A 17,052-nucleotide genomic window follows, 5' to 3' on the forward strand; every position below is an offset into this window, starting at 1 on the left:
GAGGGATGAAAACTAACCAGGGGCTGCCGTGATCCGTTGTAGGTGTTAGTTGGTTTTCATCATTATACTTGCAGATATTTTCTAATTTATTTTAAGATAGTTACAATGCCAGTCAGAAGTTTGCATACTCTCATAATGGTCATGTGACGAGATTTGATTTTAGGTTTTTTAATAAAGCATTTGAGCCCTTTTTTTCCAGGATGAAACAATAATATGGACAATTTTTTGGGGGGTTATCTAATCCAGAAGGGGTCTTCATTATACATACAGGATCAAATATGTACATACACCCCCACTAAGATTCAGATAAATGTCTCTTTGGAAGCTGCCCCAAAACGGCTCGCTTTTCTTCACAATCGACAAGCAATCAGCATAATTCTGTCTGGATATTTGAGCGCTTTTCTTTTCAGACATTTTAGAGCACTTATGAATCAGATGCTTTCCTGGGAGGGAACCAACTTTGAGGCCACACCACTAAAGTTGGTTTTGATGTGGGTTTGGGATCAATTTCCTGTTGGGAAACCCTATTATGTCCAAAGTTCAACCCTCGAGCTGTTGACAAAGGTGACGTGTGACCATCTCCTTCATTACTCTATCTGCTTTGGGCAGTACAACTAGCAGTGAAACAGACAGTCACCATGATGCTGTCACCATGATGCTGCCACCACCATGCTCGACTGTTTCCAAACTACTTTGGAAGGCTCCCTGAATGGTCTACCAAAAGCTCCGGCTTCGACCCTATTCAGAATTTATGGACTTGCTGAAAAGGAGAGTGCCAAGAAACCAACCAATTTAAATGGGCTCTAACATTTCTAATGAAAGTGACTTTTATATAGCCAGAATGTTGCCTGAAGCCACTGGATGGCTACAGAAAGTGTGCAGTTGAGGTCCAACTTGGTAATGGACATTCAACCATATAGTAGTGTTGGTGTGTGTCTGGGTGTACAATGTTAAACCTGTGCGGATTACACAAAATTGGCATTAAATTCAAACTTGAAGTTGTATCGTCATTCCACCGTATTGAAAGAACACCATTTTTAGTGTTCAGACTTACCACTTCACATTTAACAAATTGTTCCCTGTACTTTGTGTCTGCATTGATGTGCAGGTGTTTGGATGTGCAAGCACAACCAGAACAATTTGTTTTAGTAGGTGCTTATCCAGAAAGCTGTCTGTCAGAAGCTGGCAGCTCATAGCAAGTTATTGTTAGCAAACACATGGTTCTTGTTAGACAGCTCCTACCTGTTAAACAAGATTTTCTGCTGAAAAAGACAGACTTAGGAAAAAAAAACAGTAATTTGTATAAATTTCCTTCTGCTTAAATCCATGTTAAATGGAGGAGATTATAATTTGATCTGCTATCGATTGTCCACTTGTCCAAACATTTCAGCCTGAAAACAGAAAACTAAGAGGAAACATGGTAAAGAAACACAGGAATAACCTCTTCCAATTTCATCAAGATAAACTATAGTTTCAGTATTTTTAAATACCGGTAGTTATTTATTCTCCATAAGCGGTCCTAAACCTAGAGACATGTGCTTAATTAAAACACATCAAACATTCAAATAAGAAGCTTGGGCTAAACCAGTGTTTTCTATTTTTGCTTGAATTCAATCATTGCTCATGCAGCACTTTAGTCACTAAATTGGACTAAAACTACTTTTGTTGTAAAGTTATAGTGTACCTTTACAGCTTTGTTGTAGCCTCATGTACTGTAAATAGGAAGCTATTTTCAGACGCTTGTATCCAGGATCTTTACAAAGAATTTTACAAAGTCAATTCAGTCAAATCATATAGATTCCAAGTCGGGTACATACAGTCCAATTTATCCTAACTATCGAACAGTGCAGTCAGATTCAGTTTATTATTCTAATTGATTAAAAGGTTTTCTATCTAAGGGAACCCAGCAGATTGCATCAAGTCGGTGACTTGCAGCATCCACTCCTCTTGGATGAGCATGTAGTAAAAGTGGGCAGTTGCTTGCATTAACTTTGCAGCAATACCTCATACTGAGCATGCATGTAGCTACAGTGGAGAGGAATGGTTTTCTTTGCTTCCTGAGTCAGAGTGATGGTGTAATCCTTTTTTCCTTCTAAATAAAGTTGAAAATGTGTGTGTTTATATTCAGCCCCATTTACTCTGATACCTCTTAGTAAAATCTAGTGCTGCTACCTGCCTTTAGTCTCCAAAATAGAGCCCACCTGTGTGTAATTTAATCACAGTATGCAGCTGTTCTCTGAAGGCCTCGGGTTTATTAGAGAACATCAGTGAGCAATCAGCATCATGAGGACCGAGGATCACAGCGGACATGTCAGCATGGAAGCTGTGAAGTTTAAAGCAGGAATAGGTTGGAAAACAATACCCCAAACTTTGATCATCTGTAAATGACACATCTACAAACCTGCTACATGGCTGAAAACCTAAAAGCCATCAGGCTGGGGAAGGAGAGCATTTAAGCAGAGTAGCAGACAAGATGTCCATGGTAACTCTGGAGAAGCTGCAGAGGTCCACAGCTCAGGTGGAAAAGCTGTTAACGGGACAACTATTAGTTGTTCACTCTGCAAATCTGGCATTAGTAAGAGTGAGTAAATGAAAGTCACTGTTGGTGGAAAACCCCAACATCTGTTTGTGTTTTGCTGCAAGCCTTGTATGAAACACATCAAACACATGGAAGAAAGTGCTCTGGTCAGATCAGACCAAAATTAAACTTTTTGGCCTACATGAATGAATACATGCCACTCCCAAAGTGAAACATGGTGGTCGCACCATCAGGCTGTGGGAATGCTTTCTTCAGCAGAAACAGGAAAGATGGACGGAGCTCAAAATAGGGTGATACTGGAAGAACACCTGTTACAATCCCAAATAAAATACAAAGACTTTATGGTTATAAAGTGACAAAATGGGGGAAAGTACCTAAAGGGCCTTGCAACTTGTTTCTGTGCTTACACAAGACATACAAAACTAGACAACTTTATTATCATATCTCATCTAGTTTTGTATGTCTTGGACAAACAAAGCCAGACCACAGAAGTACTCTTATTTTATTTTTAAGATTGGTTTAAAAATGTAAATTTGGGCCTTCAGCTCTTGTGCAGCATTAAGGTTGTACATCTAGCTGGCTCAAACCAGCTAGTTTTGATTAAATTTGCTAAAATCTTCTCCAAGAAAAACAAAGACAGTGTACTGGTCTGTTGTTTCAATATTCATTATTATTGGAAGTTGTATTACAATACTCCAAGTGGGCCAAAACAATAAGATGTGAACTATAAATAGACCTCTTTTATCAGGCTGTGCCCGCTGTTGTATGTGGGTGGGGGGGGGGGCTGGTTCTTTGGTGTTATGCAAATAACATGAGTGGGTGTGAAATTTCCCCAGACAAAAAGGGGGGATGGTGCAGGGAGAAGAAGAGCTTGGTAAAATTGGACAGGCAGCGGGACTCTGGTGGGCGTGGATCCGGAGCTGAGGTCTTCCTGCTCGGCTGAACACGTGGTGCCGTGTTCGCCTTCAGTTCCTGTCTGTGTGTGGAAGGTCCAGTACAGCCTTCAGCTCTTTTTTATTTGTGTTTAACAGTTAGAGGGGACCCCCTGCTGCTGTTTTTATATCGCACCACCTTCCCCTCTTCCTCCCCGTCTTGCTACACTTGCCCCCCTCCCTCCCGCTCTCCTCTTCCTCCTGTCTTGCGGCGCCTCCCGGGACTCTTCCTCCGCCAGGCCGCGGTCACTTCAGCGTGGATCCGTTCCGACACGGAGAGACTCTGTGTGTGTGTGTCCGTGTGGTGGTGCTGAGTGTGGAAGAACTTGACCAGGATAAGAGCGTGTGTACCCCCCCTACCTACCCCCTCCTCTTCCTCCACCTCCTCCTGCACCTCCACCACCATCATCCTCCTTTATTTGTTCGGTCATGACGCTGGAAGCGATCCGCTACCGGTCCGGGTCCCTGCAGATCCTCAACCAGCTGCTGCTGCCACACCAGACCGTCTACGAAGACATCCGCTCCGTGCAGGACGCCTACGAGGCCATCAAGTCCATGAAGGTGGGTTCGGTCGGTCTGTACATGTGCCTTGTGTCGGCTCTTTTGTGCTCCCGTTGCCGCACACATGTGTCTCTGCTGACGGCCTCTGCCATATTTTATTGTTGTTGTTATGCATGCAACAGAAGCTGCAGCGTCCCCGCCACCCAAACCACCATCCATTTACAGTTTCTATTTACATGTATGGTTGGTTTTAAAGCGGGCATCTGCACACAGACGCAACCCAACCATCTTCTTTCTTTGGGAGAGATTATTGATGAATTATTAATGACCTTTGCCAGGGTGTTTTTGTTCGCGTTTTGGACCGGTGCTGCACTCACTGACACCTCCAGCTACTCTAATTCTGCATTCATGTTATTTTGAAATGTAAAAATGTTCAGGTAGGTGCCAAATGTTTAAGCTCCTGGATGTTTTTAGGAATTAAAGCGCGGCAGTTCCTCACTCTTTTGTCTTTCCAGCTACACTCGCTCAGAGCGGCGTGTTCTGGGCTGATCCTGGGTGGGTGGTACCGTAGAGTGCGGGTATGTGACAGGAGCTAGAGGTGATCTCATACAGGTGCATTTCAATAAATTAGAATAGCACGAAAGAGTTGATTTATTTTAGTAATTCAGTTTTGAATAGAGTAACTCCTATAGTTTCATTAATATTTCAGAGATTTATTTCTGGTCGTTTTGAGCTAATAAGGAACCCAGAAAATGTTACGTTTACATGTGGCTAATACCAAATAATTTTCAATACAGAAATATGATTGATTGCTAGCACAGAGGCAATTATTGACACCCTTTATAAGGAGGTAAGCCACAAAAAGAAATTGGTGAATAAGCTGGCTGTTCAGAGTGCTAAACATCTTAATGGACGGTTGAGTGGAAGGAAAAATTGTGGTGGAAAAAAGCGTTACAGCAACAGGGATGGCCACAGGTTTCAGGTGGTTATGAAGTTACGACTATTCTTTACGAGGTGTAGACTGCAGGTATAGTCTGAGCTTCAGGAGCCTCCTCTAAGGAGAAAGGACTGGACTGTTGCTCAGTGGTTTTCACAGTCAGTGATGATTTGAGGTGCCATGTCATCTGCTGGTTTTTCTCCACCTTGTTTTATCAAACCCAAAGTCACTGCAGCTGTCTACTAGAAAATTTTACAGCACTTCATGCTTTCATCTGCTGACAACGTGTATGGAGGTGGTGATTTCATTTTTGGCAGGACTTGGTACTTGCCCATACTGCAAATGGTACCAGAAGCTGGTCCAATGACCATGGTGTTACGGTGATTGACTGGCCAGCAAACTGGTCTGACCTGAACCCCATAGAGAACCTATGCAGGATTGACAATAGGAAGATGGAATACCAGACCCAACAATGCACATGAGTTAAAGGCTGCCATCAAAGCAGCCTGGGCTTCCATTACTGATTGCCTCGTTGCCACACCGCATTAATGCAGCATTAATGCAGGGCCTCTTAGAGCACTAGATCTGTCACCCTAGTCAGGTTTACAAACGTAAAATTTTTGTTTGTGTGACACATCAGCTGTAATTCTGCAAAGCAAAACTTGTGATTCTCTGTATTTAAAATGTTGCATGTAAGTCAGTCTAGACAGACTGTAAAGTTTTGTTTTTCTGACAAAATTATTTTACAGTTATATAGGTTAAAATTTTAAAGTAGCCTAACTTCACCTTTTGACCATGCTGATATAAAGGGGTATTTGATGAGCTGCGGACATTAATGGTAGTTGGGAAGGCCTTAAATCTAATTCTGTTTAAGGCCCCATAAAGCCTTGGTCCAGCCCTGAACACTGAGATAATTTAGCTGCCAGCCTGCATTCCGATGCTTTACAGACATACTGCTCCAAGCTTGCCAACTGTAATTTTAAAATGGCAGAGTTTTAGCTCTGTGATTGCATAGATACAACTCTGACTAACACAGGATAGATCTCTCAAGTTTGGTGTGACGACCACACTCTCCCTCCTTTTCCAGGTGCGTGGAGCTCCAGCCATCGCCATTGTGGGCTGTCTCAGCCTGGCTGTGGAGCTGCGGGCGGGCGCTGGCGGCAATGACCCCGTAACCTTCATCAGAGAGTCTCTGTGCCACCTCACTTCAGCAAGGCCCACTGCCGTCAACATGGGCCGAGCCGCCCGCGAGCTCATGGAGTTTGCAGAGAACGAGAGCATGGAGAAGAACTCGGAGCAGCTGAGGGAAAGGTGGGCTGATCAATTGAATGCTTGTAAACATCCTGTATGAATTCAGTGATGATTCCTTTGACAAAAAATTCTTCTGCAGTATTTTTGAACCAGGTATTTATGAATTCCCTGTTATACTGCTGCTTGATTAATGTGGGAATATATAGTGATCTGTTATTAAAGGAGCCAGACTGAATGTAAGAAGCAGTACACAATTCAAAGTGAAATAAGCCAAACTGAACTTTTGTGTGAAATTCTTTAAGCTTTCACCTTTATGTGTTCTCTTAAAGTAGCTGCTGCTATAGGACTCTGCAGCAGCTCCAGATGTGGGCTTGAAAAAACTGTTAAAGTTATTAGATTTTTTTGTTAAGAACAAATTGGTAACTGAATTACTCGTGCCACAAAAAGAAATTTGTAATTGCCACAGGAAATGTCAGATTCAGGTTATTTGTAGCTAACAACACATCACATTTCCTTCACAGTTATGAAAAGAAAACACTCCTCCTCCACCCCACATTATAATTGTGATTGGGTTATGCTGTTCTGTGTATGGCATCTCATTTCCTGTCCTACCTACAGTAGATGGCATTTAGATCGTAAAGATCATGGAGATCTGCACCAACACAGATAATTAGCTAAACCAATTATCTGCAGTTTTTGAATCACCCATCCAGATGCAAACTATGTTTTTTTTTTATGTTAGAAATGAAGATAAAAACATTTCTAAAGTTGAAATTTTTTAAAACGACATTTTTGATGCATCCATGTGCATCGGTATTATCCATGTGCATCAGTATTATTAGTCGCTGCATATCTACTCCACATGGAGTAGATATGCAGCGACTAATAATACCGATGAACTAGAGCCCCATTGCATGAATACTAACGATTTCCTTTGGTATTAGAAACCACAACCCTGAAGCTGTTTTTTTGTTTTTGTACCAAATATATCTCTCTTTTTCTGGACTCCAATGACCTTCACATGTAAGTTGAGTATTTTGATGACTGAGAGGAAAGGGTAAAGGCTACCAGAGAAGACATGAGCTACAATCATTTTGGAGGAATTTTTCAAATCTGCATTCTGGTAGTTTTTATTTATTTTTTTTGTCCAAAAATCTTGGAAAAAATGTCCATTTAAAAATGCATTAGGAGTAGCGTTGTGAGAGCCTGAGTCAGGCTAAACAGCTACTAACAGACCATTCAAGAGGACATTTCTTGGATCTAAAACAATTAAAAGCTTAACTTTCCTAGAAAAGGCAGGTTACATCTGATTGATGAGAATATGCTAATGCTCCTTTTCCACTAGCTGGATTTGGCCCTACTCGACTTCACTCTCCTCGCTTTGCAAGCGTTTCCATTACAGTTTTTTCCGTACCGGTACCTACTTTTTTGGTCCCTGTCCTGAGCAGGTCCGACCGAGGCTAAGTAGGGACTACATGTGACGTGACTAGACTGCGGTTCACTGATTGGCCGTGGGAGGAGGAGAAATGAGAAGGTTTTAGTTGAGACAATGTAGAGAAAAGTTAATAAAACTGAAGTGCAGCTACAATAATATTAAGGACCACAGTGGGCGGAGCAGGTCATACATGTAATTTTACTATTTAAGGGTCAAAAACCAGCCTGAAGGGTGACGGAAAAGAAAACGGACACGTCAGCTTTCTGAATTACACGCAGGCAGAGCGCTATAAGTAATAACATCCTAAACCAACTGATCACATATAAAGTCAGCTGTTCAGAGGCACAAACATTTTTCCCAAAACACACAAAACCACCATGAAACATGTTTGGTTCTGGCATTTATTGACAGTCCTTAAGCGAACCAGCATCTGCAGGAGCAGGCAGAGAGCAGCTGCCCGTAATCAGACTGCCTGCATCGGACCAAACAGGAGGATGAGGCCGCTGAATCTGCGGAGCACAAATATGCAATATCCAACCTAAAACTATCTTCAAAGTTCAAAAGTCTGTGGTTTTGCACCTTTAAGTCCCTGTCCGTGCTATTGTCCTGTATAAGACAAAAACTCCTTCATAAAGCCCAAAATTGTAACTTTTTCAGGCAAACTTTGGAGCGTCACCATCCAGACAGCAGCATCTCTCCTGTCTGCTTCTCCTGCCAGACTCCCCTCATGTCAGAACCGCTGAGCCTTATTTTATCAATTCTGGCTGGGCTGTGGTCCAGATAATTATCCCAGTTGATCATTTTATACATGAAAAACATAAGACATTTTTGCATGTACAATAATACAAACGTTATTAGTATTTAGTTTGTTTTACTTTTTATCGTGTCACGCAGATTACTTTAATGTGACAATATAACACAGTAACGTTAATAGCGGTGCAGCGCTCTACACTCATGGCTGGAGGCGGGGCTTCAGTCGCCATAACTTTAGCCGTCGGCGGATCAGAGTAGAGCGAAACCGAGTGGTGGCTAAAACGAGCTAGTGGAACAGGGGCATAAGCTGTCTCAGTGCGTTCACTTATATTCAACTCAATTTGGTTTATTTATAAAGCCACATTTCACCATAAATGTCATTGTAGGGCACTTAACATGGATCGACCTTATATCCAGAAAAATACAATCAAATTAATCCAATCATATAGACAAATTAAAATTCAGTTACATAAAGTCCAAATCAATCATTGGTATAGTGCAGTGCAGTAAAAATCAGTTTATAATGCCAAATCGGTAAAAAGCTATCCATGGAAGCCAAGCTAAATGCCTCAAGTCATTGATTTTGCATCAGTCCCTCATAATGAGCAAGCATGTGGTGACACTGAAAAGAAACAACTATGTATGAAATGCATAGCAGAAAAGGTTTCCGACTGACAACACAAACACCTGTTTGGTTTGAAAAAAAAAGCTGAAAATCTTTGGTAATTTTGCTCAGAAGTGATGAGTTAGACTCCAAGATCTCTCGTCTTATCAGTGCATTGGCGACCAGGGTTCCTCTGCTAAAGTCTTTTAATTGCTCATTCATGTTTGCATCTGTGTGATTTTTCATTCACTGTGTTCACAATGTTCTAGGTGCTGTTAGTGCAGCACGTTAGAGCTATCCTACCTGCTTTAAGTGATGCTGTGACTCTGTGTTAGTCTTGTGTTGTGGGGATTGGTGTGGCATGAATAATGTGAAAGCTTTGATTCTCAATGACCACGGTCACACATCCTTCGCAGTAAAAGTTGGTATGAACTCCAGGGTTGCTACACCTTTTTCCATGCTGGCGGATCGCTTTTACATCAATAGATCAGTGGTCCTCTGTTTGAAGGTTGCAGTTACGATTAGCTGTTTTCTTTTGTCTGCGGGTGGAACCCTGTAATTCGGCTTCTTGTGTCTGGATATGGTATAGCTCTTGTGCAACTAATTTTTTTCCCTTGACTGCACAGGATGCAGAATGCTGCTCAGCCAGCCCCACGTGTTTCTGTTATGTGTTCCCCATAAACTGTCAGGGAGCCACAAATCTGAGTTCCACCGTTTTGCTTCTCCTCAAAATCTGTTATATTTAACCTAAAAATAACCAATTTTTGTGCCTACTCAATTATGATGTTTAGTATGCTGTGGTCTAAGTTTTTCTTGACAGCTGCAGATGTTTTTACAGGTTTCTACATGTAAGCATGCTTTCTGTGTTTTGATATGACTTGTTGATTATTGTAGTTGCAACAGTTAATTGTGTATGAACATAACTTTAGGAAAAATTTGTTCTGCTTCATAAACTTAGCACTTTGCTTTTGAAGCCTCAGCAGCTCTCTCCACAGCTCTGGCTCACAGAAACATGTGTAGGCACAGGGCAGAGAGCAGCCCGGGGATCTGCAGCAGCCAACACAGTTTTTTATTGTGGGTATAAATGATGAAAGGAAAAACTTTTGTTTGTTAGATCATTAAAATAATGTACACAGATTATAATGTAGTTTTTTAATCAGTTGCACGCAAAAATTTGCTGGGATTTTTAAAAGTCAAACATTTAAAATGTTGCACAGCTCACTGGGGTGAGGCAGACATAAAATCCAAAATAATACATCAACAATTTGTATCAGGAAATTAATGAACTGGACCCTGAACCCACATTCCTGCTTAGAAGTGGCTTGGGGACAGAAACTTGAAATAGTCGTCTAAAGAAATTATTTTGGATCAGGATGTGATGAGAGTGGTGCAGCTGTGGAGGAAGGAAAGCAGAGAAATGTGTAGCTGTGATTTACCTGCACCTTAAATGGACACATTAATACTACAGTGGCAGACAGTTCTCACCACTGAATGCACCCCTCCTCCTCTCCTGCAGTGTAATTTCATGGATCGAAGATATGCTGGAGCGTGACGTCAACGACAACAAGAAGATCGGTAACTATGGAGCCCAGCACATCCTGTCGGGCGTCCCGAGGGATTCTGTGACTATCCTCACACACTGCAACACGGGTTCGCTGGCCACAGCTGGCTACGGGACGGCGCTGGGTGAGAGTGGAGCATCAGATCTGATATAAGATTGTGTATGTTTCTGTCTCTGTGGTAGTAACCCATCTCTGTGTGCAGGCGTGGTGAGAAGCCTCCATGCTCTTGGCCGGCTGAAGCGCGTATACTGCACAGAGACGAGGCCGTACAACCAGGGGTCCAGGCTGACAGCGTATGAGGTCGTCGCAGAGGGCATCCCTGCTACTCTCATCACAGACAGCATGGCGGCCCTCACCATGAGGGAAATGGACATCACAGGTAAGACTCTGAGGAGATTATCTTTCTGTGACATTATTTAGCCCCAGAACGTCCCATAACCACTCTTTCCCCTTCAGCTGTGGTTGTGGGTGCAGACCGAGTTGTTGCAAACGGTGACACAGCCAACAAGGTGGGCACCTACCAGCTGGCCATCGCTGCAAAGCACCATGGGATCCCTTTCTACGTGGCTGCACCCAGCACATCATGCGACTTGAGTCTTGAGAGCGGGAGGGACATCATCATTGAAGTGCGACCCCCTGAGGAGCTCACCAGTATAAACGGAGTCCCCATCGCTGCACCAGGTAGGAAACGTGGACAGCTTAAAACTTGTGTGGGTCTTTTGTCTCATACAGCTTTAAATTAATGTTGAACCGGACCTTTCAAAATAACAGTAAGATATGAGTTCTTGTCAACCATTTGCTCTCCATAAACTGAATCTTGGCTCCAGACCTTCTCTGTAGTTGCTCCCTACAACAAATTTAGCAGATGCAATCTCACAACTGAAAATAATGTAGAATAGAGTATATAACAGTCGAGACAGGACGTAATGCTGAAAGAACACTTTGGAAAATCAATTTGATACATTTAGAGGATGAAGGAGCAGCAGAAAAGGTTCCTTGATTGCTCTTAATGTGTTAGTGTTAGTACTACATGCATTTAGACACACCTGCAGCTCAGCTGAGGGCAGTGTGTGGAGTTGAACTCATCTGTCAGTCTTGTAACCTTGCAGCAGCTGCGGTGAGCTCCAGAAGAAGTCCGAGCCAAATATTAAGAACCAGGTCTTATAACTCTCAACTTCTACAGAACAATACAGCTGCAGCTACTGTTTGCATGAGAGTTTGATCCCTATCTTTTTGAATGGTCCGATTTAAGAAAATGGCAAAATATTGAGCAGTGTCCTACATGCTAGGATCTTGATGGCTGAATAAAATAAAATAAAAAGTTTAAAGCTGACATATGATTTTCAGTACTATTGACCTTTTTTCTGTTTTACATTGGTTAGTTGGGATATTTATATTCGTTTCCATGTCAACAATGCCAATAAATATTTTAAAAAGGGTTGAAAGAAAGACTAAGGTGATGTTATGTGCAGAACAATGTACTCGGGCATCAGTGCATGAGACAATCGCCGCCCAAACATGAATAAAGCGGAGTCTTGCACTTCAGTCTAAGTTCATAAGGCAAAAAATCGTTTAATTTTGTCCAGTGAGAAGGATTAAGTGAGGAGAAAAGTTGTAGCTTGGAGACTGGACTAATCTGCTCCTAACCAAGGTTCTAAAAGTGCTTGGTAGCGAGCCTAGTCCAGAGGTCAGTGACCGCCGTTGAGACATTCAGGTAGCTGTAATTCCTGCTTTGGTCTTGACCAACATTTTTACACTCATTGCACCAGTGTGCATCAGCACTCCCTTTTCTCTCAGCGACTGATACCAGCACACCTTGGTGAGCCGTGCAGTGGTTAAGGAAAACTTGGTAGCAGTGAATGGAAGCAGCTGAAAGTCTGTTTATGGTTTACCTTCACTACAGTAATGTACAGGTCCTTCTCAAAATATTAGCATATTGTGATAAAGTTCATTATTTTCCATAATGTCATGATGAAAATTTAACATTCATATATTTTAGATTCATTGCACACTAACTGAAATATTTCAGGTCTTTTATTGTCTTAATACGGATGATTTTGGCATACAGCTCATGAAAACCCAAAATTAATATCTCACAAAATTAGCATATCATTAAAAGGGTCTCTAAACGAGCTATGAACCTAATCATCTGAATCAACGAGTTAACTCTAAACACCTGCAAAAGATTCCTGAGGCCTTTAAAACTCCCAGCCTGGTTCATCACTCAAAACCCCAATCATGGGTAAGACTGCCGACCTGACTGCTGTCCAGAAGGCCACTATTGACACCCTCAAGCAAGAGGGTAAGACACAGAAAGACATTTCTGAACGAATAGGCTGTTCCCAGAGTGCTGTATCAAGGCACCTCAGTGGGAAGTCTGTGGGAAGGAAAAAGTGTGGCAGAAAACGCTGCACAACGAGAAGAGGTGACCGGACCCTGAGGAAGATTGTGGAGAAGGGCCGATTCCAGACCTTGGAGGACCTGCGGAAGCAGTGGACTGAGTCTGGAGTAGAAACATCCAGAGCCACCGTGCACAGGCATGTGCAGGAAATGGGCTACAGGTGCCACATTCCCCAGGTCAAGCCACTTTTGAACCAGAAACAGCGGCAGAAGCGCCTGACCTGGGCTTCAGAGAAGCAGCACTGGACTGTTGCTCAGTGGTCCAAAGTACTTTTTTCGGATGAAAGCAAATTCTGCATGTCATTCGGAAATCAAGGTGCCAGAGTCTGGAGGAAGACTGGGGAGAAGGAAATGCCAAAATGCCAGAAGTCCAGTGTCAAGTACCCACAGTCAGTGATGGTCTGGGGTGCCGTGTCAGCTGCTGGTGTTGGTCCACTGTGTTTTATCAAGGGAGGGGTCAATGCAGCTAGCTATCAGGAGATTTTGGAGCACTTCATGCTTCCATCTGCTGAAAAGCTTTATGGAGATGAAGATTTCATTTTTCAGCACGACCTGGCACCTGCTCACAGTGCCAAAACCACTGGTAAATGGTTTACTGACCATGGTATCACTGTGCTCAATTGGCCTGCCAACTCTCCTGACCTGAACCCCATAGAGAATCTGTGGGATATTGTGAAGAGAACGTTGAGAGACTCAAGACCCAACACTCTGGATGAGCTAAAGGCCGCTATCGAAGCATCCTGGGCCTCCATAAGACCTCAGTAGTGCCACAGGCTGATTGCCTCCATGCCACGCCGCATTGAAGCAGTCATTTCTGCAAAAGGATTCCAGACCAAGTATTGAGTGCATAACTGTACATGATTATTTGAAGGTTGACGTTTTTTGTATTAAAAACACTTTTCTTTTATTGGTCGGATGAAATATGCTAATTTTGTGAGATAGGAATTTTGGGTTTTCATGAGCTGTATGCCAAAATCATCCATATTAAGACAATAAAAGACCTGAAATATTTCAGTTAGTGTGCAATGAATCTAAAATATATGAATGTTAAATTTTCATCATGACATTATGGAAAATAATTAACTTTATCACAATATACTAATATTTTGAGAAGGACCTGTAGATGTCAAGATTTTACTTAAAGGACAACATCACACCACTGCGCTCTATAAATTTACCTGTAGTTGGTTTTCCTCACAAAAATGTTTTTTTTTTTCCTTAAGAAGCTAATTCAAGCTAATGCTACACAATTAATGGTTGTTTAGGTATTTTATCCTGAAATACAGTCAGTCATTCATTTGGCTCAAACACTGAGAAAGCAACAATGAAAGCAACTCTAATACACAGTAGGCTATGATTCAAAACATGGACAAAGTGAAAATCTTATGCATCTTTCTGTATTTATAATCATCGTTTTTTCACTGGCTAAAAATAATAATTTCCTTCAGTGAAAATCCAACCACCCCAGTCTGTGCCTTGGAATATCATGGTAAAGTGGATAAAGAAAACCTTAATTAAGGCTCAGTTTGCTACACCCCGTTCTTCCCTGATGCACACTGGTCCAAGCCCTGGCATCCCTTCTTCTACCGCTATTTAGTATCGCTATTTAGTATCAGCAGAGGACAGGGGCTTGTGGGTCCTGATTGATGCGCCAAAACACCACCAGAGCTTTCTGGGATTTGTAGTGTTAATGGTGTAAGCACTGGTGAGCCAGCTGTGGTAGACATTTGGAATTATCTTGTGGGCCAAATATAATTGGCCTGAGTTTGACACCTTTGTAGTACTACATCATCATCCATCAATGGGAATGCTGTTTGTGTTTTAGAGTGGCATAGCTCCCAAGGATCTTTTTTTCATAAAAGCAATTTTAAATCACTTATCTCCTTTAAAAAATAATGAAAAGGCCAATTGTGATTTCTTTGTTTACAGATTTTTTGTTTCTCTTGCCTTTTAAAGTATAAAATTTGATTGTTAATATTTTATAAATCTTTTATAAATAGGTTTCCTTTTTCATTTTCTTGGAATAATTTGTGTCAGATCCTCTTGAATTTGTAGGCTGGTTGTGTCACATGGGGAAATTAAAATTAAAAACACAACAAAAATGTTTAAGGTAGATTACAGGTGAGAAGAAAACTTTAAACTGCTCAAATTTTAAATCATTTATATTGTATACATCTTTTGTTTTATCTGTTCTAAGAATTACAGATAGAAGTTAGCCAATGGCTAAATCTCTTCTGGCAGGTTAATGTTACTTCATATAGTCCCAAATAAATAAACTCCAACAGTGATTTAGTCCAGGAATAAGTGCCAATGCCTTGGAGCAGGCATTTAAGTTCTTCTGATGGGTCTTTAATTGTATAATCATAAAATAATGACCACCATTTCCTGACTACAGGTGTTGAAGTATGGAACCCGGCGTTCGATGTGACGCCTCACCAGCTCATCACAGGGGGCATCATCACCGAGCTGGGCGTCTTCCTCCCGTCGGAGCTCCAGGCGGCGCTCACTGGCCGCCTCACCGCTCTCTAAAAACCTCCCAGCGCCTCCCGCTGGTCCCGGTGCACCACTGCACATTCACGTCACACACTCTAAATGACACTCTTGTCTTCACTGACGGTGCACAGTTTGTGGTTTTAGTTTTGTTTTAATCAATGCACAGTCACTGTAACATGTCAGTGGGGCACTGTCTAAAAAATCTTTAGATTTTCTGCCAACCACAAACAAAAGAAAAACAGGATTTTTCACTGCTGGGAGTCGAGATGTGGGCAGTCTCTCCTTTCTTTTAGATCCTTTTTCTGTAGTCTTCACATCTCACTTTTTGTCCATGCCATTTTCATTTTCCTTTAACTCTTTCTAAACCGCTTCTGTAGCCGACAGAGCTCAGCTGGACTCAACATAATTCAATTTGGCAAAGAATAAATAAATTCCTAGAGTCATAGCTGAGGAACAAAAACAACAAAAAATTAAAGGACGTGACTGTTTCAATAACGTACCAGTTGTGGTTTCCAGAATGCTGCTGCCTACTTGTGAATATATATTCCCCGCTGTTAGTGTGTACATATGTAGAAAACTAACTCTGCTAGTAAAAAAAAAAAAAGGTACTGCTATTTTAACCAAAAATATGGTTATTTCAAATCAAATTTGCCATCTAAAATGTTATATTAACATTTAATTTCTGTTATTCAGTGTAGAAGTATTTCTCTGGAGGACTAATCGAACTCATAGCTCAGATGTTTACACGCAGCGTTTCTTGGTAACATCATAAAAGTAAAAACCGTTTTTGTTTTTACCCATGTGTTAAATATATGATCCAATCTGCTGAAGCCTTTTTCGGGACATGGCTGTATTTATACCTCACTTCATGTCTTCATCTCACTGGCTGTACTGTATTATACCACACATGTATTATACCTATAAACACAAACACATGTATCATGACAGAGCGCTCTGCTCCAGGGACACAAACACTGCAGCGATCTTAAGAGGCTGTGGCTATTTTATATAATCCTAACTTTTAAAGGAATAGTTCACTCAAAAATGGAGATTTTGGTTCACTACCACTTCACCATTAACCTCCTGTCAAACATGCGATCATTATTTGTGAATAACATGCAGTCAGTTTTATTTACCTTATTAGCTAAAAAGAAAGAAAATAGCCCGAGGCTTTAATTCAGTTGTATTCACTAGTTATTATCTTTAAGCATAGTTTTGTACTTTAATGTTATTACTCTATTGCTCTTTATGCTCAAAAATAAAGGTAGAGTACATGAAAATATTTTTAAATGAAATGTACAAATATTAATAGAGATGGACAGGTTAGGCTTTTCCTGCTAGATACTGATTTCTTTGAGGTCTGACCTGCCAATTCAGATTTTCACTGGTTCCATTTTGTTTTTATTTCTAAAGACTGGAAACTGAAAACCCTTTGAATTGTTTGCTTTACCAGAGGTCGTAGATTTTAATCCAGCCAAAACTGAAGGAATTACAAGATTATCAGCATTTATGCATCAAAGTTTATGTTTCCTGACCTTAATCTCAGGGGTTCCCAAAGCGGGGGTCAGGACCCTCCAGGGGGTCGCGAGATGGTTTTCAGAATCATCATGATGTAAGCCCTTAGATGTACGGTGGCCCAAAAGGG

The 17,052-nt window shown here is 41.5% G+C and overlaps 1 protein-coding gene across 1 annotated transcript; it reads left to right on the plus strand.

The window, feature by feature from the left end:
• The first annotated feature begins 3,375 nt into the window (after positions 1 to 3,375).
• mri1 (methylthioribose-1-phosphate isomerase 1) lies at positions 3,376 to 16,689 on the plus strand. Its single transcript, XM_047364410.1, has 6 exons — positions 3,376 to 4,032; positions 5,997 to 6,220; positions 10,469 to 10,638; positions 10,717 to 10,893; positions 10,971 to 11,195; positions 15,310 to 16,689. Exons 1-6 carry the CDS (start codon positions 3,901 to 3,903, stop codon positions 15,441 to 15,443), a joined length of 1,062 nt encoding a protein of 353 aa, XP_047220366.1. The 5' UTR covers positions 3,376 to 3,900; the 3' UTR covers positions 15,444 to 16,689.
• The last annotated feature ends 363 nt before the right edge of the window (positions 16,690 to 17,052 follow it).

This window comes from Girardinichthys multiradiatus, chromosome 5, assembly GCF_021462225.1.
Source record: "Girardinichthys multiradiatus isolate DD_20200921_A chromosome 5, DD_fGirMul_XY1, whole genome shotgun sequence".
Taxonomy (NCBI): Eukaryota; Metazoa; Chordata; class Actinopteri; order Cyprinodontiformes; family Goodeidae; genus Girardinichthys; species Girardinichthys multiradiatus.

Excerpts from the sequence above, each read along its gene's own strand:
- mri1 (XM_047364410.1), top strand. The coding sequence starts at position 3,901 with ATGACGCTGGAAGCGATCCGCTACCGGTCCGGGTCCCTGCAGATCCTC. Across the intron at positions 10,894-10,970 it reads GAGGGAAATGGACATCACAG|CTGTGGTTGTGGGTGCAGAC; the intron begins GTAAGACTCTGA and ends TTTCCCCTTCAG. Across the intron at positions 11,196-15,309 it reads AGTCCCCATCGCTGCACCAG|GTGTTGAAGTATGGAACCCG; the intron begins GTAGGAAACGTG and ends TCCTGACTACAG.